The sequence below is a fragment of the Charadrius vociferus genome, unplaced genomic scaffold (genome assembly GCF_000708025.1).
Source record: "Charadrius vociferus isolate BGI_N301 unplaced genomic scaffold, ASM70802v2 scaffold45, whole genome shotgun sequence".
In the NCBI taxonomy this organism is placed as follows: domain Eukaryota; kingdom Metazoa; phylum Chordata; class Aves; order Charadriiformes; family Charadriidae; genus Charadrius; species Charadrius vociferus.
This window is the reverse complement of record NW_009648712.1, coordinates 120,538-146,530: the sequence shown is the minus strand read 5'-3', so window position 1 is coordinate 146,530 and position 25,993 is coordinate 120,538. Positions and strand designations below refer to the sequence as shown.

Sequence of the window (25,993 nt, the reverse complement as noted above, 5' to 3'; positions counted from 1 at the left end):
AATATAGTGATCTAAAAAATATCCTCCCAAGCAGTTCACCAGTTGTCCAGCGTTAGCTGGTGTTACACAGCCTGATAAAGAAAATATTCCGGGGGGGGGCAAAATCCTTAAAAATGTACTCTTGTGCAGGTAGTGAAACACAGAGAGCTCCTTTCCTACATTCAGCCCAAGTACGCTGAAGCAGAAGGGCCTGCCCCAGCTGTTCCTGAGAAGAGCAGCACCATAGCAGGTAGCCATATAAATACCTTCTAAAGATCACTCGCACTTCCCTGCTGCCACTGGGAGCTGTGTATGGGGGAGAGCTCTCTCAGGAGCCTGGTGGAAATTCTGCACATTGCCCCTGGAAGGATCTTTAATGGCCCCAGGAACTTGCTGAAGGAGTGACAGAAAAGACTTTGTGTCTAGAAAGCCCAGGATTCATGTTTAAATGACTGATATTTAAATGATGTTTAAATGACTGCAGTCCTTAAGCCCTCTGGGCTGCTGGAATGATACGTTCTCACAATGGATTTGTCCGAAGGAGGTTAAATGCACTAACTCAACTTAAAAAGCAGAACTACCTTTGCCTTCAAGTATTTTTGGAGAGAGAAATACTAGCTGCTTTTACAGCTGATAAAACTAGACTTGGAATGCAATTTGTTCACAGGCTCTGATCTGAACCTGAGGAATGACCAGCATGATGTTTATGAATAACCCAAAACTTAAAAAGAAAAAAAAAAGAAAAAAAAGGTTTTATTCTGCTCTGCAGCATAACCATTCTCATACCTGGAATCTCACTATTGAGCTGCATTTCCTTCCAGCTACTGAAAACCTGCAATACAGAATTCTGGAAAGACCTGCAGTAGACAAATAAAAAATTAAATACATAATTTTTTTAGTATTACAATTCCCTGAATATAATCTGTACATACATTTTACTGGCCTACACAGCATACACACACATATGCATCATCTCTCTGTTGAAAAAGGAAATAAAAATGCCAGCTCCCTAACTCTTACAGAAATGTTCAAGATTTTTCTTGATGGAAATTTAACATGGCATAGTGCAGCCTGAAAACAACAAAAGCCATACAAGTGTCTGAAGACAACTTTCATTTTTACAAGCTCATGAAATAGTTTAAGCATTGCATGTAAAAAAACTAATAAGCAGAGTTAGTTTGAGTGTGAATTGTACAAGCAGTCTTGTACATGTGACAAAAGGCATATTTACATTTAAAGAGGAATTTTACATCTTCAGAGTCCCTCAGGCTAGTAACGTCTACACATTTTCTGTATTTTAGCTGAGAAAGAGCACACTGGTCTTAGGTTCTGGCTCCTTTCAAAAATGGCCTAATTGCCCATCTGAACATTAGACCACATTTCTTAATAGGTCTGACATTCTATTTGGCAGTTTCCATACACTTTTTGGCTTCAATTTAGAAAATATACTATTAAGACTAATACGAAAAAAAAAAATCTATGTTTACAATAAGGTCTGTACTGATGAAAATGCAAAGTCAGTTTACCTCAGCATAGTTGCCCTGAAGCACTTGGGTACCATGACCATCAATGACAGGCCAATCTCAAGTGCCTTAGAACAGGTATATAAAGACAACCAATACAGAACCAACCAAACAAAAAAATAAACCCTACGCACAAAAAATAGACAGTAACTTTGCATTTTCTTTGTTTTAAGCCAACAGCGTTAAAGTGATCTCTTTAGTAAGACTTATGGTACCGGTACATAAATTAGCATCTTCATTAAGAAAGTTCTTCACATTTAAACTGAAGTTGAGTAGCTGAATATGAAATTTCATCTCTAGGTGAGAAGTATTTTTCAGGCCAAGTCATCCATGTTAAGGTCAGGAAGAGGCTCTCTCCAATAGCAAAAGGAGCTGAATTCTGGGCACGAAAATGCAGAACTCTGTTCTTTATTAAGCAATGGGAACACATGTTCCACAAGCTCACTTAGTCTGTAATACCTATATTAAAAAAGAAGAAAGACTGTTATTTACAGTCTAGTGACTGTTCAACTGCAGCCAAAAAGGAGCTTTAGAAGTCTAGACCAGAAAGCTACAGTCAAATAAGGCATCACTACTGCAGAAGCAATGTCAATTTTATTTCGACAGTTTTCTTTTTGAAAAGTTTCAGTTAAGTATCCAAAGCTGTAAGTCTCTGGCAAATAAGATTTTTGTGCCTCGTATGTAATAAGAGATTGAATCATGGTCACAACTGCAATTATTTTGTAATCTTATTCCTAAATACTTTTAGTTGAAATAACAAAAATGATCTTACGAAGATTTGTTTCCCTTAGTCCGTTCTTGGATCAGTTCACCCTTTGGATTCACAGTAAATATTCTGCAGTCTGGAACTCCCACTTGCATGTAGGCATATACATCCTGCAAAAAGCACGAACAAAAGCACTTGCTTCAAAATTTCCTTATTGAAGGTGATACAACAAACAATTTCTTGAAGGAATGAGAAAAGTTGATCTGAAAAACGTACAATAAAAATGCCCCTTAAAAAAAAAAGTCCCCTAATCAGCCAAAGAACAAAACAAATCCCCCAAAACCATCAAAACCATACAGACATCGTAACAAAACAGTCCCCCCACGCCCAACCCCTTAATTCCTGTTCCCAAGCCTGGGACCACAGACACGCACAAAATCTATACCACACAATACCATTTCTTGTGACAATATTCCTCTTAGAATACCCTCTCTCTCTCTAGCTCAATTACGATAGCATTGATCTGCAGAGAAAATACAGGAACCGTACGATAGGAAAAAGGATTCAAGACTGAGGAGCACTGAATTAATACCCTTCGGCTATAAACCTGTCAACAGTGCTGAAAAAGAATACGCAAGGTGGGACATATTTAATAAAGTCCTGAGAATACTAACACATCTTTCTATCCTTTTTTATATAAGCAGTTCTAGTACTTTTTATTTAAGGTATCTGCACGTGGATTTTCCAGACCAAACCCATAAAAGCACCAGTGTTCCCTTTCCTTATTCAAAATCAAACAGACACAAAAAGAAAAGCCTATATGCTTTGCTTCCCAAGTATTTCATGCATTTTAACCCTTCAATTAAAAAGGGGCAGACTTACATTGGGCCTGTTTCCAAAAGCAGCATAGAAAGGCTGTTTACTGGGAGCAAACAAATTCTTGATATCATTCAAACATTCGATTTTGAATTTTTCAGGCTTCTTTTCTATTACTTCCCTAAAATAAAATTTCAACAGTCAAATTCTAAATCATTATTTGATAGAGGGTATCCTCCTTCCCCTATTTATCTGATATTTATATTCTCACTGCTTCCTGTTGCTAGCGTTGGTAGTTATATAGTTTTCCAAGAAAGATACAAGAGAGAATAAAACAATAAAACGTTCTTTGTTTTCCAACATCCATAGTAAAAACCAGGTGAATAACCTGTGCCTAGGCAAAGCAAATGGCATGAAATTCACATTTGTGAATGCAGTTTGTGAACTGCTTTTATTGTGGATGATCACCTGTATGAGAAGACCAAATCAAGTACACATAAGCTTGTTAGAACTCCTGCCTCTGACGGAAGAGTGCAGAAGGCCTATTAGTGACCTTAATGGAAGTTGCTGTCGTTGCTAGCCATGAATCAGTTGTTTTACTGAAAAATAAGCAAAACCATAAAGATTTTTGCACTATTAGCTCTTCCCATCAAGCACAGGCAGACTATGGCTGGTTCAAAAGATAAACTGAGCTGAACCATGGCTTAACTCGATACTGCTTTTTAAGTAGCCATGTACAGAGCACTCCCAATATCACAAGATCATTTAGTATGATAGTCTATATTCCCCAGCTTTTTTTCTTTCCCCTCTATCTTGTGTAGTAGCACTGCACCACAATCCTTGCGGCTATACTTGAAAAGACAAAATTGTACTGATATAAACAGAACCTACTACTAATCAGTCATGGACTAGAGGAATGAAGAAAAGGGAAAAGGAGCTGCTCTGTAACCAATATTTTGTGTTTTGTAGCCACTTCTAACATGCCCACAGAAGCAGAAGTATACTGCAAGTGAAATTCAGACAAAATAAATAGCTTATACATGATCACTAGAGGGACATCAAGTCTCAGTAGCAAATCTAGCACAGAGTGGAATGTTTGGTTACAGCTATAATGATTGGCATGCCAAATCTTTTTAATCTGCTTCTCTGAGATGGAGAGGGAATGGATGTATGAAATCCCACGTACTTACCTATGAAAGGCAGAAAACAAACTGCTGGGGGACAACATCAGAGGGCCCCTGGGGAGAATTGTTCCTTTGTCATTCACCCAGTGTAGGTATCCTCGAGTTATATCTGCCATCCCAATGGCACGGGCGGAACAGTACAGAAACTTGTAGCCATTTCTAGAAAAGAATTATCAACTTAGTTCATATTACTGCTGAAGACTTTCTTTGCCAATGTAAGTGTACAGTTATAGCAATGCGCAGCGGCACCAGTTTAGGTATTGACTGTGGCAGCGCACTGCACAAACACACAGGAAAAGACAGTTCCACTGGTAAAAAATCTGCAAGGAACATCATAGCATATAATACATGACTCAACCAAAACTGAGAAACAGGAAGTGCAAAAAGAACAGGGATGGTAATATTAATATGACACACTTTGATGGACTAGATTGTGTTTAATAAGTGCCACATTGGTTTTATACAGCTTCTTTCAGCCCAGCTGTAGAATGATAGCAACTATTTAAGTCATCTGCATCACATAATATTGGATGGCAGATCTCCATGGTTGTTGGACTTTTTCAGGTTGTTGTTGGAATTCGCAGCACAGAGTAGAAGACGGATAACAAGAAGTATTCATCAAGCCCCTAAATTCTTCCTGCAGGCTTTGTAGGTTCATCTGGTTGTACAGATTTGTACACAGTTACTGCATGCACAAAAGGCTTGAGTGCTTATGTGCATTTTCAAAGACTTGATTCAATTTAGCAAATAATTCCCAAACTACTCTTCTATTATGTACTGAATACAAAACTAAGTTCAGGGTCTCTCCCATGGACTGCAAGGGGCCACAGATGAAATGTAGCCACAGAAGGAAAGCCAGTAATAGATTCTAAGACCCCAAATATTTTTGTGGACAGAAAGCCTACTAAACTTAAAAACAAAGATAAAAGTTGAATATTTTAAGTGGATCATGAAGCGTTTAACAGTTGATCATCCTGTGATCCTCTTCAGTAGCAAGTATTATTTCCAGCATCGCTTTTGAACTAAGCAAACACCTTGCTATTGCTGCAAGGAGGAAGGCACACGGGCTGCCCTCTGCAGGTTCTTGCGCATCACAAGGTGAGCACGTTCAGTTGACGAACCCAGAGAGGGGACGGGGAAATTGCCGTTACGCTGAATTACTTTTCTACTGTTTCACTGAACCGCATTGGCTTATATCAGAAGCACAAAGTGACAGAAAACTTCAGCCAAGCTACCAGCCTCTCTTTATGGCAAGTTGTTAATTAGGCTTGTTTCAGAACATGAAATCTACCCTAAGGAGCCTTCACTTGAGTTTGGCAGCAAACACATTAAAACACAAAATATTCATGCATTGGAAGGACACAATTTAGGTTTGAATTTACACTGTACTATGTTTGTAACAGGCTTTGTGATCAACACAAGTTGGTGGAAACAGACATATGCATGACTTTGAGAAATTATTGCTATTACGGTTCTCTTTTGTAGTCACAACAATATTACACACAATTTTTAAGAACTAAAATGCAGAATCAAACATTTGAGAATTAGTAAAAGTGGTGGCTTCCATTCCTGTAAAACCAAAAGAACTTAGGTTTTTTTGGTGAATGACAGAAGTAGCTCGCCTCGCAACATTTAGACCAACAAATTGTCATAAATTGTGTAATTATTAACAACAAGCCAATTACCTGCCCATTAATTCACAAATTCAAGAAAACCCTAGTTGCTTAATAGATTACATACTCACTCATTTATGGAATGATAGAGTTTTGCAATGCCCTGATGAGTCCAGTCCTTGCCAAACTGAGGGAGGATATGTCCTAAAGCATCAGACCTAAAAGCAAAATCAGAGAGAGCTGATACTAAGTATATGAGTTTTGTTAAAGACAACCACTAATGAATATACAATTTATAATGAACATTTACAGAAGAAATATCTCTGAAGAAGGTCCTAACCATTTCAAAAAAGAACCAGTTAACTACTCCATACAGGGCCATAGTGGGCCATACAGTACAAGTCAGTTTCCAAGTTAACATATGACTGCTAAACCTGGAGAAATCTAACTGAAAGGGCGATAGTCACATGGTAAACATTATCACCTTTGTGTTATTCTTTTAAAAGACATTTCCTAGCTTGCTGTAAATGCAAGTATAAATTAAAATCAAAGCAACAAATTTTGTCATAAGTGTTAATGAACATTCTTTAATAGTCTTCTTGAACTGATTATCTTATTTTGAAAAGCAGGATTTAAAGCAAGATTTAAAAAAAAAAAAAAAATCAAAGAAAAGAGAAAACCCCAATGCTACTTACTTGGTTATTGTTCCATCAATGTCCGATATGATGATTTTATCATTCCAGTTCCAGAGATATATTGTTCCTTCACAACGGCAAGTCCCTTGATACTGGGTTGTAATACTAAACACAACATCATTAGGGCCATCTCTGAGCTTCAACTTTGCCTTTAGAATAAATCAAAATAATGGAAAATATAAGTTGCCCTCACTATAAAATTTTTAGAATCATAAATGAGGTACAGAAAATGGCTCATATGCTCTCCCTCGTCTATTCCGATTAACTCATCAAAAAGTGAACCATGGTCTAACACTGGCTCAGTTCTGCTGACAAAGTCTCTTTTGTAGTCTGGGTACATGTACCAGTCCATAGCTCCTGTACCTGCTTACAGCACCAGGTATCGGACTCTCTGCTACTTTAATTCTTGCTATTACAGTAGACTTACAGTACTATCAAATGGAACTCCCAGTCTGCTACAGTGAGCAATAGTATTTTCTTAGTGGGTACTTTCCTCAAAATTCTTCCCTGATGAAGATCATACATTTAGACAGTAGCAGTACAATCTTGTAAGTCAGACTGCAATGAATAAACTGCATACCAATTTAAATGTACATTATTAGGCTGTTCAGATCCTAGGCTGTCCAAATTGCAGAAGCCAGCAATGTCACTTTTTGGGCAACATCTTAATATAGAAGTTTGATTACAGAACTTTAAGAAATTATTCTTTTTTAATCCAAACACACATTCTTAAAAACACAACAGAAAAAAAAAAAAAAAATCACCTGCAGCTGCCCACACTAGCACAGGAAAATACTTTAAATTTCTTTTTAAATTTTCAATTTCCCCATTCTTTGTTTCTACTGCTAGAAAAGTAACCCGAAAATAATTTTTTACTTTGTAAAATGAAAGCAGGAAAACTCCAACTCTTAGAATCAGAGTGGAATTATGAAGCATCCTATGTGCAAGAACGGCATGCCACTTACTATTTGGTCCGAAGACAGTCTAAGTGACTTCTTATAAGATGTAACGTTCCCATGGGTTGGATGCTCTACTGGGGAAGAATCTATTTTCAGGGATTCCTTCAACTCCTGTGATGCTTCATCACTAGAAGAATCATCTTCTGGAGGTCTAACATGACATCAACCAGAATAAATGTAAGCTACAGAAACGCCTTCCTTAATGGCGCGAGATTCTTATGCAAGAGTAATTTCTGCTTATGTTGAGGATTTACTACTAGCCTGATAGCACAGATTAACAAAGTCCATGGTCTAGTGAATTCCCAGATAAAGCAAGGATATGCCACTAAGCAAGTAAGACTCGTAACACATGCTAGTACTGGTGGAGCTCTAAACATTACTATTACTAGCTGGCTCCACGCATGAAGGGTTTAGTAAAGACACGGCATCAAGTGGTCATTAATACTGTGTTGATGAATTAAGTAAACTGCAGGAAAAGGGATACTGAATGAATACCAGCGTTTTGTTTTTAAAAATGCTGCCACAGTCACTACGAAATTTAAATGGTGGGTGATGAGTTAGTGGAGTAGCTCACCTTTTAAGTTTATTCACAGACTTATTGTTCTGCTAATTAGAGATTTCAAAATTAAAAGCAGCATTTAATTTCTCTGAAGTATTCAATCACAATATAATTAGTTTTTTAAATCTTTCAGAGAGCAACAACGTCTGTAAGTATCTTGGTAAAATCATGGGAGAGTAATTTGTTATTAATATCAAATTAATAAATATAATAATTTATATAAATTTATATTATAAATAATAAATTTATTTATTAATAAATTACCTAGACTAATAATAAAATACCTAGACTGGGACAGCTTTGTGCTAAATACTGCTAGTTTTCAACCACAACCTTGGGCAACTTGTGCACTGTAATTAATACTATTTTATTGTTCCAATTATTTACTGTTACAAAAAATTACACATGGTTTAAATTACTCATACAATATTAGGCTTTTACAAAAAAAAAAAGAAAGAAAAAAAGAGAATGACAAACAACATCTCGGAAACGATACGACTATATTTACAAAGTAGTGGCACATTGCTAAAGGTTACCATGTATGTCTTTGTTGTTCTGTCAGTTATGTTATGAGTTAAGAAGTAAACACATAAGGATTTCGGAAACAGTTGTAGTGTATTTGTAGCTCCTACAATGTTTGCTGCTGCTACATTATTTTGCTGAATTATTTGCTAAACATATCTGGTTCCTCTTCAGTAGCTTAGAGGAAAATGTTTCTTCCCACAGTAAATTTCTACTGAATTCCTCATTCGAGGGACGGGGGGATGGGAGGAAGACACTATTCAGTCCACAAAACAGTCTTCAGACAGGAACACACCTACTATTAACTTGCTCTTTTATAGTTGCTGGCAGTTCATTTGCTCTTTGCGTCTCAGTTTTCCCCTCTTTTGCCTCCGGTATCTAAAGCAACATGATAATAAAAAACATATTGACATTTTAAGCATTTTAAACTGATCCAAGTGAATTCATAATTCACACTTAAGCAAACAGCTATCAATATAGTACATAAAGTATATTAAGTCTCAGAATCGCTAATTCTGTAAATTATTTAACAAAACGATGCTTATGAAGAAATGATCCAGTAAAGCTTTTTATTATTTAAGGAAACAAAACCGCATGCCAAGAGTTGAGAACTGCTGGTTTAACATCATGAATTTAGCATTAAAGGAGTTGTCAACCTCTAAGCTTATAAAATTCATTGTTTTGGGGGGAAGTAAATTTTAAGGCAAATACTCAAGGTTTAGAAAGCTTAATTTAGTCTAAAATTGGGTGTCTCACCATAACATCTATTATGCAGCACAGCAGCTACTTATTTATTTGAGTATACATTCCTAAAACACACTGTAGTGACTGAAGAGTAGCTCTGACAACTGCTTATGGCTTAGAAGAAATAATTATAAGAATATTGTGCAACAGCTGAATACAATAAATTTTGTTGAAGCAACTAGTAACAGTGAACAAAGATGTGGTATTTAAGACTAAATATACAGAAGCAGCTACAGTTATTGCATCACTGAGTGACTCTGAGCTGGCAATCAGTGACACAGAGCTATATGGCTAACGAAAGGAGAAAAAAAAAAATAATCAAAACAGGTCTCAGTTACTTGTTTAGTCATGCTTTCTCTCTTGCGCCAGAACCACCACCTTCCAGATTTCTTTGGCATCTTTTCTTTGACCCAAGACTCAACAGTAGCCTGAAAAATTAGGCATGTTTTTAGTTTGTATAGAAGAACAAAAATAAAGAATAAGCATGTTACTACATACAAAAACTTCAAAAAAGTATAGATGTATCTATTTACCTTAGGCAAACTCTTCTGAAACACCTGCAAACTCAGAATCATTGGAGCAGCCAACGCCCAGTTATAATACCTGTTTTAAAACATGTTATTGATAAGGTATTACAAAACCTGACTAGGAGTCAATAAATATCAGCATGCAAACTGCCCTTTGGTTGATAAAAATATATATTTGCTGCCAACAACTAATATTAAAGTTTTCTGCAAGCAGAATTATTTTAATATACGTAAGTCAACATCAGTGGTAATTTCTGGGAAAAAAAAACACAACAACAAAAAAAAAACCCAAAAAATCTCACTTCAGTTAAAGCTAAATTTAATGCAAATCTTCAGTTCAAAATAATTTTCTTTGAGACTCTGAAACAGACCCATCAAAACCACAAATTGCAATGGAAGCTGAAAAATGCACTCACTTTAAAGGGTAGATTTAAATGAGATCTTGTATAACCTTATATATGATATAGAGAATTTACCTGTTATAAATCCGTATTACCAAATTAGGATTGTCTATGAGTCCAGGGTTTTCAGCAAACTCATGATAAGTAATAATATGTTCCATGAATTTTTCTGCAACAGAAACAGATTTTAATTAAAAATAATAATATAAAATCCCAAGATGTCTGATTAGTTTGTATCTAGGAAAATGCTTTCTGTCATTTCAGAGTCTTTGCTGACCTTGCAACATCACTCAAGATATGCTAATATGGCCTACCTGTCAAGAGTCTTGTGACTGCCTCCTCAGTAACAGGGAAAGCCTCGTACCACTTCAAGAGCCACAGGAATGAGAATTAAGAAATTAAGAGGGATGATAAGGAGGAGGGAGGAACTAGTTCAGTTCACAGGCTGGAAAAAGAGAGCCATGCTTGTCTAAGCAAGTTTTCTTCAAAAAAAGGAAAGGTAGGTAAGTGGCCTATATACTAGACTAAAAGGGGAGGCGGAAGGATGTTGTGAGGTTTTCAGGTTTGTTTAATCACTGAATACTAACAGCATTTTCATGACTAGACAAGTTTGTAGAAATTCATGAATTAGTGTACGAAGTCTGCAAGGAAGACATAATTTTTTCAAATCAAATACAAGATTACTACCACGTTATCAAGAGAGCTGTTCTGAACCTTTATTAATAAGCATTCAAATTTCACTTGATGCATTAGAGACTGGTTGACCATAAAAATGTAATACTAAAAATGCTGCAGTACATGTTTATGAAGATTATGTGCTCCTAGAAGCTCCCTCAAAAATGCATACAACATCAATATTAAAATTAACCAGAGCATTAAGAGAGAATAATTGGCTGGTAAAAATATGAAGTTTAACAAACATTTAGGATAGGAAAAGTAAAGCAGGAGAAAAGATAGTCCAATGCAATAGTCAAAGTTTTTTTAATCACTTAAAAAAAAAAAAAGAAGAAAAATTATCAGATAAATTGGAAAGAATATGAATTGTGAAGATTTATATAGGACTAAGCAAGTAACTGCAGCCAGAAACAAGAGTCAGATATGCAATATGGAGTGCAAAAAGGGAGATGGAAAGCTTCAAGACATCGGGTGCTCCTGACTAATTTAAGGTTAAATTCTGCTATTTCTGCTTGGCAAATGCTTAGAAAATGAAAGGTTATCCATTCCCCTTTCTCAACACAAGCATCATAATAAGCCAGAGCTTTGCAAGGTGGAAATCAGAGCTTTCAAGCCACTTCATTTGCCTAGCTGCCTGAGCTTAATTACTGTTTATGCTTTAGTCTTTGACATACCTTTAGAAATCTCTCCATTTTCATTGAGACCTCCACAAAGTGACAGTGTAACATCAGGCAAGTCCATAGCAGAATCAGACATGCACTCTGTACCACTATCAGCAGCAGCACTTCCTACTGATTGCGGTGACTGGGAACCAGAAAGGGTATCTGACTCCGTCCACTGCCTGAAGCCTGGATCAGAATCACTAAAGAAAAGAAGTCCACATTTCCCATAAGTATTTAAAAAAATGTATAGACTTTAGGTTACAGAACACACTATATGATTACTCAAAAAAAAAAAAATCATCTTGCTGTTGCATCTTTTAAGTACTACATCATTTTACAATGGAAATTTAAAACCAACTGTGACAGATGCGCATTCATCCGTGACACCAACCAAACAAAAAACCAGACACAAACACACCCCCCCAACCATTCATAATAATGGCAGATTGACAGTTTCCAGTTCTCCTAACATTCACCTAAATTGGGAAATAATTATTTTTCTCTTGCCTGCAACAAAATTGGAATTAAATGAGGAAAAGATCCTCTACATTCTATTTTTGCAGAACAATTCTATGCTCCTCAATCTTTACCAAAAAGCCGTACAATAAAGAGGACATTGCTTGATGTTTGGAAACACTGTGTGTTTGGAAAAGGTACAATAGAAAAGAAAGGTGGCCTTTTAAATAAAAAAATATCACATTGGTATTTAAGGTTAGAGTTGTAAGTTTGATCCCAAGTAATGTAATCAGTAAGTACTGAAAAGTTTACAATTTTATTTTTAACATAAACCAACAAACGCTTCTTCCATATGAATGTGTATTTTTACAAAGGTCTTCCTAGACAATTATTCTTTTGAAGAGTATTTTAGGAGTATAAAATCTTTTGATTTGATTAAAAAAACCCAAACAACAAACAAGTGAATTTTGAGACCGAGCGGCCTTGCATGAAGATCTTGTGGCTTTTTTTTTTGTTGGTCTTTTTTGATATTAAAAAAAAAAAGTTGGAAGAGATGTACAGGGCATGCAAAAAAATAAACTGATGTGCACTTATCTAGAGCTAGCAATATGGCAAAATAATAGTACTGGGGCAAAAGGAATGTGCAGTTTAAACTTATGCCCCACCCTATATTTGCAGAACAAACAGGTTCCACAAAGATGAAGACTCTCAGTAATGACCTCCCACGTGATCTTTCAATGTGTTTCTTGTCAAATCAGAAACAGATGTTCACAATGAGATCAGTGCTGATTATTCCACACAAGCCTAGAAACCTGAAGTCCAATTCTTTTTATCAGAATTGGCACATAAACATCTATATCATACATGTAATAACTTACATAGCGCAACTGCAATATAACTCTACGTCCATAGAACCATTATTCAAAATTACCTTTTGGGAAAGTAGAGTGCTGCAACTTCAGGTTCCAAAGCCTTTAGGTCCTCCAGGTAAATATCATCAGGCCCCTGATGATGACTTCGCTTGTGCACCCCTGTTAATTTTAACAATTAAGATTACTAAGATGAAGCTATCCAGACACATTAAATACAAATGTAATTGTGGAAGATTCAGATTTTCTTGTAGCATTTATAAATCCAAGAGTTTAATTATAGTTTTAGTCAGATAAGACTTTAAATAGCAAAAATTGAAAAGGCACATTTATACTTTTTCCACTATTGCCTCAACTTTGGTAGATCACACTGAAGGAAAGAATCTACAGCTTCAGAACATACCTTTCTTTTTGGAAGGAGAGTCAATTTTTGCTGTTGGCTTTGTTTCTGGTAAAGGGTCCACCAATAGTCTGGAATGATGATCAGCATCTAATGGCAACTGATCTTGTGGTTCTATGATTGCAGAAGCAAGAGAATCTTTAACATCCATCTGCTTAAGCAGAGGATGAGTTCTTGGCTCAGGTTTCAGTACTGTACAGACAGAATCTTTCACATCATCATCATCTTCAACTTCATCTGAGCTGAGGATGACCCTAAAATGAGTCTTCTCTGATGGAGTAATGGTAGCTGTTCTGCGATGTTCCACTTTCTCTTTCTTGCTTATCTGAAAAACAAAACTCTCTTTCACTTCACGTGTTTGTCTTATTCCAGTCTAAACATTAAACTTGCACTCATGGTACAAGTCCTGGTCACAAGTAAACCGGGTAAGAATTTAAACATGTATTTTAGCAACATAAAAACACATCCCACCTTATCAGCAAAGTTCCCTGCAACAGAAGCTTCTTACAATAGCTTATTTACAATTTCAGTATAGAAACTGGCACAGAGGACGTACTGACTTGATCAAACCATGGCAAGAAAAAAGCATAAATGTGAATGGTATCAGGGCTTCTGACACCAGCTGTCAGGTTAGATACCAAATTTACTCTATCAAGGCTACAGTTCCTCTGGAATGAACTAGAACTTAGCCTAAAATAAAGGAATTTAATTTCTAAAGTTGCTTTCTTCAGTTTCTAGCTAAAAATTTAAACATTTCAGATTTTTACTGCTAGGTTTTCTGGAAATACTTTTTGCTGACCAGCTTTTGAACTCAACAAATTGTGCTATCGGCCAGCCACAAGGGGGTGCTGCTTTCCTAGTTCAGCTGAATTACTCTGACGAACAGCAGCAGATTTCAAAACGTCTCTTAGGACACAATTTTAGATATGCCAAAACTCAGTTCACAAAGTTAGAGACAATAAATAAATTTACCTTGGTTGATTCTGGGAATCCTCCCCATGTCCATTCCATGTGAGATTCGGATCTGAGCAAGCTCTCAGCAGGTTTAACTTCTAGTTCTGAATCACTTTTAGGGCAGACTGGCTCAGAGAAAGGACTAGCAAATCAACAAGAAAAAAAAAAAAGAAAAGAAAAAAGAAAGCTACAGTGTTTAAAATGCATCTGTTGTGCAGCTACTGTTGGTAGAGTTTTCTACAGCTTAACAGAGCTTCAATTATTCGGCAACATGGCAAGAAGCCCAGCAGGGTTTTCAGATAGTGAGAAATTAGGTTAAAACCAAAATCACATTAAAGGACTTACATAGTGATCACTCTAAACAGATTCCTCCACTATATCTGCAGTGTAGGTATAGCTCTCCCCTCAGCTCATGTTCCATTTTTCAAACAAAACAGAACAAAACAAATAAAAGTTTATCTAAAAGTAAGACAGAAATTAGCTTTAAATTCCTTTTCTCTCTAAAAATATGGCATTTGAGCTTGCTATGCCAAGTTTTCAGTATTAAAAGTCCTACAAACCTAACTCAAAAATGCATGAAACAACACCAACTTGTGATGCATGGGAAACAAAATTAACAAGGTAACTTAGAAGAGGGAAGGGAGATTACTTTAAAACTTCCTTCAGGTGCATTTGGATTACATGACCTTTTAAAGTTCCAGCCTATTTTTCCTACAATGCTTATTATCCATAAACCAGAAACAGACCTCCAAAATTTACTTTAGCCAAGACTACTTTTAAGCCAGAACTCACTCTACAAGATGGTAGAGAGGTGTGATTTCGAAATCATTTTGCTCTTATGACCTTAGGGAGGAAAGGAAACACAAGAAGTTGTTTTGAAGTATTTAGCATTTAGTGCTGTGACAGGTTCAAGTCTATTCTTTCTTGAACAAGGCAATCATATTGCATATTATAGAAATGATGCTCTTTTTACACTTTGACATTCATAGAGTATTATGTTTTGTTTGGTTGTTGTTGGTTTTTTTAATATATATAAAAATCAATATTTAAATTTGAATTGTAGGGACCAGAACTGGACATAGCGCTGCAGGTGTGGCCTGATCAGTGTTGAGTAGAGTGGAATGGTCACATCTCTCTCTGCTAGTAGTTCCCCTGAGGGTGCAGCCCAGGATCTGATTTGCCTTCATTGCTGCAGCAGTGCTCTGCTGACTCACACTCAGCTTGTCGTCCACCAGGACCCCCAGGTCCCTTTCAGCAAGGCTGCTGCCCAGCCACACAGATCTGAGCCTGTACTGGGCTCTTTGGTTATGTTATTCCAGGTGAAGGACTTAGCACTTGTCTTTGCACTTGTTGCACCAGGAGAGGTTTCATCTTGGTATAAACAAGAAACTTTTTACAGTGAGAACAATCATTCACTGGAACAACCTTCCCTGGGGCATGGTCCCCATCACAACAGGCTTTCAATTTGTGCCTGGACAGGGTGCTAGGTTAATCTCATCTAGTCTCCATTTTTCATGAAAGGTTGGACCAGATGATCTTTTAAGGTCCCTTCATCCACAGATACAAAAAAGCAACCATTTAGAGATTTCTTCCATCAGTTCTCCTTTAACAATTTCCTACAGAAATTCCATTTTCTGTACTGTTAGAAGGGCTTATTTAAAACAACACATTGATGAAAATACACGTACTTACTTGTTTTCAGGAGGAATATGAACCCATTTTCCCTATGTGACAAATAATTTGTTCTGCTTATATCACAAGTCAACTGGAAGCCATGCAGACATATTAACCTGTTTCTAAGCCTAATTCTTAATATCCAGCGGCACTTGCAAAAGACTGAATACTTCAGGGCTTTGAGAACCGAAGCCTGTTCCACTCCACCCGAAGTATAAGCTTTCCATTATCATTCTCAGGAAAAAGTCTTTAGTCAAAAGTCTCATGCTTGTAATAGTGGTCTAGTCATGCTAACATTGGTTGTTGAAACAGGAAGAACATTTATGGTATCAGGTATCAAATAGTTAATGGTTATGCTTTTTGGTTTTATTCTAGTGAGCAGGACAAACAGAAGCATCCTCATTGGAAAGACTTAGGCTATTATCTTCCCTTAGCTCCTTGCAGGGGTTCCGAAGAGCAAGATGACCAACCTCAACTAAAATACAGTTAGCTTTTCCAGGTCCCCAGACTTGCTTACTATAACCTCAAATTTCTCTTTCACTGTACAATGGCTACATTACAGAATCTCCCTTTAGTTGTTTAGGAGAAATAATTTCATGCAAAGTTTCTCTTCTCCTGGATATCTTACGTGAGAGAGAATCCATGACCCAATTCCCCATCCGCTCCCCCAAAGGGAAAGGAAAATTGCCAATTTCTCTGCCACACTGCAATCTGTACTGGATAGCTTCTTGTTAAAAACCCCTAAAACTATGAAGAGTCTAGGTATCTCGCATGATGCACAAACAAGTTTTTAGAGCAGACTATCCACTAAATACATAAACAAGAAGAGAAGCATGAATAGTATCTCCCAGATAGAGCCTGCTAGTCTATGTTAGCTAGAGTTTTATAAACTGGAAAAGAGTATCAGCCTCTATGCTACAATTATCTAGGCAATATAATCCATATAACACTGTGTCAATCCTCCAACTCAAACACTGTGACTGCTCTATAGTCACAAGCCACAAACCTCTGGGGTACATTTGAAGACTACATCTCATCAAGTACAATTGAGGATGTGGTTGTCAGCCCAAAACATAAAAAGGAATGATAATGGGATTTCCTGTCCAACAGCTTCTGTTCATTAATGAGCTATGCACTGGGGGAATTAGTAGGCACCAAGCATAGTGTGGTACATTCAGACTCTACTGAGGCCACAGCCCTGGAAACACCCGAAGCAGAGAGATTATATGCACCTCAAAAAGTCTTTTCTGAAGCTCTCTCTTCTATTCTGGGCTACCATCTACTGATACAGAAGAACAGAGTATAGAGTCCTCAAACTGAAAAGCAGTAAAACTACACACTCACCAAAGAGTAAGATGAATCAAGATACTGCTTGGCATGCTATGTGCTATATATATGCCCTTCCCTATGCCTAATGTTCAGGAAAAGTACGAAATTTACCTCAAGCACTACCCTGTATGGACAGAATGCAAATAGAGATTGATGTTAGAGTGGAGAAATCCAAAGAGTGAGTGTTAAAAAAAATCTTGAAACTGAATGCAAGAGGAATATAATAGCATGAACACTAGAAACTGAAGAGCTTGAAGGTATAAACAGAAGTCCCCTGGTCACTATAACTGAAAACTGACTGGCGAGCTATATTACGTCATTTGTAATCCACCATCACCTGATACTGTTTCTGACATCTCTCAATTAGTATTCCAGTGTAATCCACCATCACCTGATACTGTTTCTGGTATCTCTCAATTAGTATTCCAGTAACTAGCAAATCCTCTGTTCTGAAGTAGAATATGCTCCAAGTTGAGGACCTAGCTTTACCTCAAGCAATTTGCATTATTTCACCTGGCAAATTCTAACTTACATGCTCAACATTTCTGCTTTATGGCCTATCAAGTGTTGCTTATGCTAGGGTGAATCATAGGGAACAGTCATTTTTCATACTCTTCTCAACCTAAGAAATCTTATTACCTGTATTTTCTTTCTTTAATAGTAAATTTTAATAAGAAAGATTTTTTCACTTGAGGGGGAAAAAAATAATAAAAAAAAAGACATAAACTTTGTTTAATACATACAGTAGAGAGGAAAGTTCCCAAAGTTCCAAGTAAGTATCAGCAGCATTTGAGATCACAAGTTAGGCATGTTTGACAGTTTGACAGATCAGGGAAAAAAATGAATTAAAATGCATATTAATTTTTTACTAATTATTCAGTATTATACATATGATGACATTATGAAGTGACTTACTTCTCTAAAGGGGACCAGTCCCCATCAGATAGGGGGTAGTGATCCTTTGAGTGATAAATCAAAGACTCTTTCTGTTCTTCACCCTTTGGTGATGAATTTGAGGATCCTCTGTGGAGATACATGGGACATTAAGTCAACTATACTCAACTATATGAAATCTGCATTACTGATTCAGTTAGAAAAGGTACTTCTACGTTATTAAAAATCCAAGATCAAAAGAAAGAATTGTGTAGCTTGAATAATTCATTGTTTGCAACACATAAATAACTTAAAATGTATATAAAGACTATTATTAATACTTGAAAATACTGCAAGGGAAAAAATCTACTACTCGACACATAGTAAGTTAATATTGAAGAAGTCACAATGGCATAAATGATATCGCTCTATACAGCCAGCTAATATTATCAAACCCCAAAGACGAACATAGAGGGTAGGTACTAGCCTTTACTACATAAACCCTAGAAAAACTGAAAGAGTTAAATAGATAAGGTAGTTTTGACAATGTACTTTACAACTGCACATTTCATAAATTAAAACCACTAAGAAAACAGGGGTAGGTACTACCCTCACAAGTTACCCAAGAATTTACAAATTAAGACGAACTACAAGTAGCTAGAAGTACTGTACTTTTCTGAACAATGGGGTTTGTTTTGCATTGGGAAGTCTACTCAATATCTGTAACAAAAAAAAAAGCGCAACAAAACCCAGCCAACAGTAAGACCCATTGAGCAGGCATGCATTGTATTTTACACAGAAGTCCCTTTTAAATGTTTCCATCATAAGCACTTCAGATCTTTTTCCAGCTTTCTGAATCTAATTGAATAGATAGCTATTCTCAGGATACAACTAATTTGTTCTGAGGTTAGATCAGGGGCATCATGGCTACACAGTGGATAGAATACAAGGAAGATAAGCCTGAAATTTGAGTGTAAAATGCCATACAAATTACTTTAAGCCATTATTATGAAAAAAAAAAAGAAAAAACATTTTTCTTCCATTAGCAGCACAGTTGCACTAGACTTCTTTTGGAATGCTAACACTAATTTCTTTTATGGATGGAGAAAAGAAAATATTTTAACATTATCTATTGAAATAAATATTGAGAATTTACACGCTTACTCAATACAGCCCATTAGACTCTAATCAGTTACAGTGACCTATCATTTGTACAAGTCTTTAATTTGGAAGACAGTCCAGGCTATGTTAAATACTTAACCCTAAAAATGTCTTAATAGCTTGATTTCTTATTCAGAAGTATTATCATAAATATGATGGTGACAGCCTGACTTGAGATGAGAGCTGCAGAGACTGTACATTCTTTGTATTCATAAACCAAGCTAACTGTGATAGAAATATGTTTTATAGTATCTTTGTCTGTATCCAGTGCTATGTATCTCCAAAAGAGGAAAAAGGTGTTATTGAACAATTAAGTAAACACATTAAAAAATTATTACAGATAAGTCCTCAATATTACGACTTCAGAGTGTGGCAAAATGACAGACAGGTGGTACTGAACAGATGTTATTCACTGGGAATTAGCAACCAAATGAGTTCATATGAAGCATCAAAAAAAAAAAAAAAAATCAAATTTCATCTGTAAGTGGATAAATTTGAAGGTTAAAAATCCAAATGCAGTGAAAGACTATTGAAAATAAGAGGGGGAAATCAGTATGCATCAACTTATAACTTTGAGTTGCACCAACAATTCTAAGCTGTTTATTTTGCAACATTTATAAACAGTGCTACCACTTTTTCTCATCCTTATCCACTTTATACACAGTCTAAATAAATACATAAGATTTTAGAGACAGATAACTACTTTAATTGTTTAACACCCTCACCACTGGTGAAATAATGTCCTGTACTTCTGAGTGCGCACACTGTAATCTCAGTCCTCCTGGTATTATTTTAGGTAAGTCAAGCACTACTAACATATCTAAATCACAGCTAGAAAAGCCAAAGGACATATTTTTTTAAAAGTTGGATAAACAATTGGAAATGGATTTTCCCAAGGAACAGGAAACAGCTTGTTTATCGCTTTATAAGAATAGAACTAGATAAGACATTACATACTGCTACCTGTGGCTGAATTTTTGACCTTCCTGTTGGAACATCAGCCTCCCTCTTCCTTTCTCAGTTTCACTTTGAAATTTGAAGCTATGCCTAATAACAGTTAAGTTTCTATTTCTCTTTTTTTATTACCCCTCCCTCTCACCCAAAATCCACATTTATAACTAAAAAAAAAATAAAAAATCTCCAAAACAAAACAAACCTGCTGATATCACCTGACATCCCCACAGGATGTGAAAAGAAAGCTTAGGAACATTTTTTCACAACCATCTCTCTAGCTGGGAAGAAAACAGTGTTTTGCAGTGTATTGCAAGGCATTTTATTTCCTGCCCTGACAGGCCACTGGAACGACTGTACACAAACTTCACTAACAGACACAAAGCCACGAACCTACTGTCTCTGGCCTTCCATTACTACAGCGTATTTTTCCAGTCCTGCATTTAATTCAGAACAAAACAGCATTATTTTACAAAATCTTCTTCCTTTCACATCGTAACACTCTGTCTGAGAATATATTTCTACTGCTGCTTCTATTTTTATATATATATATAAAAAAAATATGGTTTACAAATAAAAAGCCTTTTCAGTCTTTCATTCTAAAGGGTACAAAAAATCCCCAAACCCAGCAACAAACAAACCAGAGTAACCTTTATGGAAACACCATGGTCACATGTACACAATGGTTCAGCTATGACTAAACATTTGACATTTCAGTCAAACCAACAATTTTTTTATTCATCTCTAGTCAATTGAAGATAATTGCTACAACAGCAATTTGAATTCTAAACTCCGGATAAAAACAGCCATTATTGGCATAACATTCCTAAATTCTTCATACATTTCTAATAATTTATTAAATAAAGAACAAACAATTAATGGGTTATATTTTCTCTCTTTCTGTACTTGATGGTTATTTTTATTTTTGGTGGTTTCACTATGACAACTTATTGTTGTCTTAATACTATCACACTGAAGACTGAACAAAGATCTTGCTTTTCTTAAACTGAAAAAACAGAAAAATCTCAAACCAAACAACATGCCAATTCCCAGACATTAAAGAGCAGTGAATATCTAAATGAAAATTCATTGAAATAAATATGACAGCAAAAAAATAAGGCAAATGAACTAAGAAAGCCACAGACATTCTAGAAAACACTTTAAAATCTAAATTTTCTTTGTAGTGCTTTATTGGTTATACATGTGGCAACAGATTCATGCTTTTAAGAGATTTATTTTTTTCTGTTGCACTAAACTTTTTGACTGGTACTTATTAAATTTGACACCCACCTGAAGACACATACTGAAGGAGTTTTTTCAGTTATACTTTACTCTTTTACACTGAAACATTCTTCCACTTCCCAGACCAGATCTTGAATTTATTCAGACAGTACTACATTTAACAGTAACACTACATTTAACAGTAAAGCAGCAACTAGCTTTGTCTGAAAACTAAGTTCACTTCTTTTGTTAAGCAGCCCAAGAAACTTCCACTCAGAAAACTGAATAGGCCTTTCCTGGATTATAAGCATTTATATGCTTGATAGGAAAGACTATAGTAATAGAAGAAAGCTATTACTTGTATAAGCTTCTTCAGCTTATTAGTAGGTGTTACCACTTTACTGCAAGCTCCACTTTAATAGTAGTTTATCCACTTCAAAACACGACTGATTGCCGCCCCCCACCCCCGCCTTTATGACTACACACATGTAAAGAATTCTCTTTGCTAATGCGAAGTAGCATTCATTTATATGGTTTTCAGTTACCAAAGTAAACTTCAAGTTACAGAGAAGTCAAATTCAGACGTGGTGTACTAGAGGCATTCCACACAGCAGTTTATGTAGAGGTTACCAAATATACTACAAGATCACTCTGCTTCATCAGAGAAATTACACTGAAACTTTTTCTCAGTGACAGAACATATCATGATGACGCTTTTTCACCAGAATGGGCTTAATTGGATTTCATGTTCATGACAAAATGGCCAAACTTGAAGGGTTCTGTAAAGATGTGGAAGATAATGTTTTAGAGTTTTGTTTGTTTGAGGAAAAGCCTATCCATAGCCTATTGAAACTTATGCATTAATCGCATAGAGAAAAAGTACAAGTCACCTTTTAAATGTTCAATGACAACAGTGAAAGTAGTCACCAAGTATTTGATGGTTTACCTTAGGGGTTGAACACTTTTTTCATCATCTGAGCTTATTTCCATTTCAAAAATATCTTCTGTCCCAGTAGAAGAGATCTGATCTTCCTTCCTGCTATCTTGTTTGTATTTCTTTCTTCTTCTTTTTTTCTTTTTCACAGAACCTGGGGTGAATACAGTCTCTGTTTCCACAGTGTGTGGAATTTCTGAGTTTGCACACATCCTCTCATTTTCATCTGATTTCAAATGATTGTCAGTGTCTTTAAAAAACTGGTCTTCAGTGGGTATTGGAGATGTTGCCAAATATGCAGGAACTTTCTCCTAAGCAAAAAAAGAAAATAAAGAACAGATTAATTTTTTTAACCTTGTTTTGTACATACAGGATAGTTGCTGGCCACAGATTAATCCTTGCATCTATATTTAGACACGAAAGCATACAATAGTCCAGTAGTATGAGGCTGATATCCAGAAAGGAACCAAGTTCACTAGAAATATTATAAAAGTTCAGAAAAAGAAATGTTAGTATTCTTCCAGTTTGACATATACAACTGATTTTGCTAGCAAAAGAAAACAAACATCCTGTAAGTGGAATGTTTTTGAAATTATCTGCACACCAGTTCTATCCATGCTTAGTAAATGTGTTAATAAAAATAGGCTAATTAAATCCACTGCTGTCTATTAATTTTGAAACAGATTCATAGAAAGGTGTAGGTTGAAAGGGAAACCATCTGGTCCAATCTTCTGTTGAAAGTAGGGCCTTAGGTTAGGTTATCCAGGGCCCTGTCAAGCCAGATGCTGAGTATTTCCAGTAAGAGAGAGTTCACCTCTTCTCTAGGCAACTTATTCCCGTGTTACATTGTTCTCATAGTGAAGGATTTTTCTTATATTCAGCTGGAATTTCCCCCTTGTGCCCTTTGCCTTACCACCAGGCATCCTTGTGAAGAGAGTGCCTCCCCGTCTGCTCTATAACTACATTGTAGGTATCGCAAGACTGTGGTTCTGAGTCTTCTCTTCTCTAGGCTGAACACAGTCAATTCCAGCAAGCCTTCTTCCTATGCGAACTTCTCTAAACCTCTGATCATCTTGGTGGCTCTCCACTGGAGTCCCTCCAATTTTCTCTCCTGAACTAGGGAGACCAGAACTCAGTAGACCAGAACTGCATTCCAGGTTTGGCCGAACAAGTACTAAGTTGAGTGGGACCATCCCACATCCCTCCATCTGCTGGCGGTACTCCTGCTGATGGAGCCTAAGACACATTTGCCTTCATTGCTGCCAGGGCACACTGCTGACCTTTACAGCAGAGATGCATTTCATCCAGTCGGACCCCAGCCTGTACTGCTGTGTGGGACTCTTCCACCCTAGATGCAAGACTTCACATGTATCTTCGTTAAATATTGTGTGAATTTTGTTGGTCCAGTCTTCCTGCCTGCCAAGTTGGCTCTATGTGCTGGCTCTTTTTCTGGCCTACCTCTCCTCCCAGTTCAGCGTTATCTGCAAAATTGGTGAGGTTGCATTCAGTCTTGTCATCCATGTCAGACGCTATTTATGTAAAGTATCTTTCAAAAAGAAAAGCTCAACTGTAATTTACTCAGGTTAAAACCAACAAAAAAAACAAACAACCTTCAATTAATTACAGCTCACTGCCCTTGGAAGGAACAAGTCAAATGAAGGAAAAGCTTCACCAATCAACTGCCTGATGTATATTTACATCATAACAAGAAACTTAAAGATATTGACAACACAATGGAAAAAAACACACTGTGACAGGATAAAGACAAAGTGGAACAAAAGTAGAAGAGAATGGAATTTGCATAGTAGGGAGAAAAAGTTATGGGCTCAATTTCATGGTAAGAACATAACTAAGTACAAGATGCCTGTTATTTTACAAGACTTTTATGCAGAAGATTAGTCAGGAACTACACTGTGATTAGAAACAGACAGAGCACTGATACTACTTTTGATGTGTTCAAAGTCTGAACTGCTATTATGTAATACTAAATTCCATTTTTCCATTGAGTTAAGAGTTACAGACTGAGTTTTGTTCCACTGGTTACAAAGTAGAGAAAAGTGGAGAAAGGAGAAGAAAATACAGCCTTATACAGCACTAATGACACACAGATTTTGCATTGCGAAAAGCTTCCACATAAAAAGATAGCACCTAAAATAGTTAATATCCTATACAATTAGTAATAAATAATCCAGAATAACATGACAAAATTAAAAAAATCCCAACAAAACACCACACAAAACATCAAACCAGAAGAAAAGTTAAAAGAAAACTAGCTGAAAAATGATGCCTGAATGTTACGTTATAATAGTCCTGATTTACTTGAATGTGCTGTGATGTTACTTTTGAGTGTCAAGATGTGAAAACAACAAAGACAGATCACTTGGAAGAACCTTATTGAATGCATCGAGAACTCGATGACAGCTTTATCATTATACCTTAAGCATAGATTTAAGAGGTTGCCACAAAGTCATGTTGACCAGTAGCAAAAATACCGAGAGAAAAAATGTCTAGAAGCACTAAAACCAACTCAGCACTCTGCTTTGTAGCTAGCTCAATCTATAGTTCCAGTATGAACTACTAGCTTTCCAGAACACATTATACACCGATAAGGCATTCTTGCTATAAATTAAAATATACTAAGCGAGTGCGATAACTTCTTTAAAACATTGTACTGGGGACAAAGGCAGTGGTTAATCACCCTTGCTTTCTGAAAGTCTAAAGACTGATCAGTTCCCATCAATGGCAGACCCAGCCTACATCTATAAAAAACTGCTTTCAGTTTTGATTTTAATCATGGTGTATGCTAAAACAGAACCCAAGCTTCCTTTCTCTTAAGTGTTATGAATCCCCACCCCAAGTGATCATTTTGGGTCTTAATGCTTATTTTCTCTTTCCACTTTAAATTATATTTAACTCCTTTGAAAACGAGATCTTCCTCCAATCCCTCACAGTAAACAAGGAGCACCCTGAACTAGGATCAAGCTCATTTCCTTGAAAGACTGATTACTAATAGCAACAGGAAATTAACACTTCATCTTTTACTTCACTGACACAGTTTTTTTTCCTCTCTCTTCTGATTATTTTCATTAAACATTTTGGAACTTTGTATGTAGAACTTCTTTCCTTCTGCCCTGCTGAAAAATCCCACCAGATTGAAAAGTGATCAAAAACAAAGCTCAGGACTGACAAATATTGTGATTACATAGGTCCCATATCCTTAGGAAACAAGACTAAAAATGAACTATTATTCCTGTTTTCCAGAGGCTCATGAGCTTCCAGCTGCAAAAGGTTCTTGGGAAATTAACTACTGTATTAGAATACAAGAATTCTTCTCAAGTCGAAGTTACTGTTAACTGGTGAAAGTTTCATAAATGGAATTGTGGAAAAACTGTGCTAAAAATTGTAAGACAAATAAAAAACATACCAAAATAGACAATCTTTATTAGTACGGAGGTCGGTAACACAAGCTGTAAGAACTTAAGGCAAAAATTATTATAAGGCATTGCAATCTGTATAACTGCAGTCAACAAAAACCATAGTAAAAAAAAAAGTAATTCAACAAATCTTTCAAATAAAGCTCTAATAAAAAAAGAATTAGTTTTTTTC

General features: G+C 36.2%; 1 protein-coding gene across 2 annotated transcripts in view; it reads right to left on the bottom strand.

Moving 5' to 3' along the window:
- Positions 1–1,358: 1,358 nt before the first annotated feature.
- The window catches only part of LPIN2 (lipin 2), a 34,285-nt gene continuing 9,650 nt past the window's right edge, over positions 1,359–25,993 (bottom strand). The window contains exons 4-20 of one of the 2 annotated variants that reach the window (XM_009886618.1): positions 22,400–22,698; positions 18,163–18,270; positions 14,263–14,386; positions 13,294–13,615; positions 12,953–13,052; positions 11,578–11,765; positions 10,304–10,397; positions 9,834–9,903; positions 9,639–9,728; positions 8,852–8,934; positions 7,482–7,626; positions 6,517–6,665; positions 5,953–6,039; positions 4,215–4,367; positions 3,091–3,205; positions 2,275–2,378; positions 1,359–1,961 (exon numbers count right to left, since the gene is read on the bottom strand). In XM_009886618.1, the coding sequence (XP_009884920.1) occupies positions 1,817–1,961; positions 2,275–2,378; positions 3,091–3,205; positions 4,215–4,367; positions 5,953–6,039; positions 6,517–6,665; positions 7,482–7,626; positions 8,852–8,934; positions 9,639–9,728; positions 9,834–9,903; positions 10,304–10,397; positions 11,578–11,765; positions 12,953–13,052; positions 13,294–13,615; positions 14,263–14,386; positions 18,163–18,270; positions 22,400–22,698 (2,376 nt within the window). In that variant the 3' untranslated portion in view covers positions 1,359–1,816. The remainder of the gene's footprint in view (positions 1,962–2,274; positions 2,379–3,090; positions 3,206–4,214; positions 4,368–5,952; positions 6,040–6,516; positions 6,666–7,481; positions 7,627–8,851; positions 8,935–9,638; positions 9,729–9,833; positions 9,904–10,303; positions 10,398–11,577; positions 11,766–12,952; positions 13,053–13,293; positions 13,616–14,262; positions 14,387–18,162; positions 18,271–22,399; positions 22,699–25,993) is intronic. The other variant, XM_009886619.1, reaches the window with a different exon arrangement.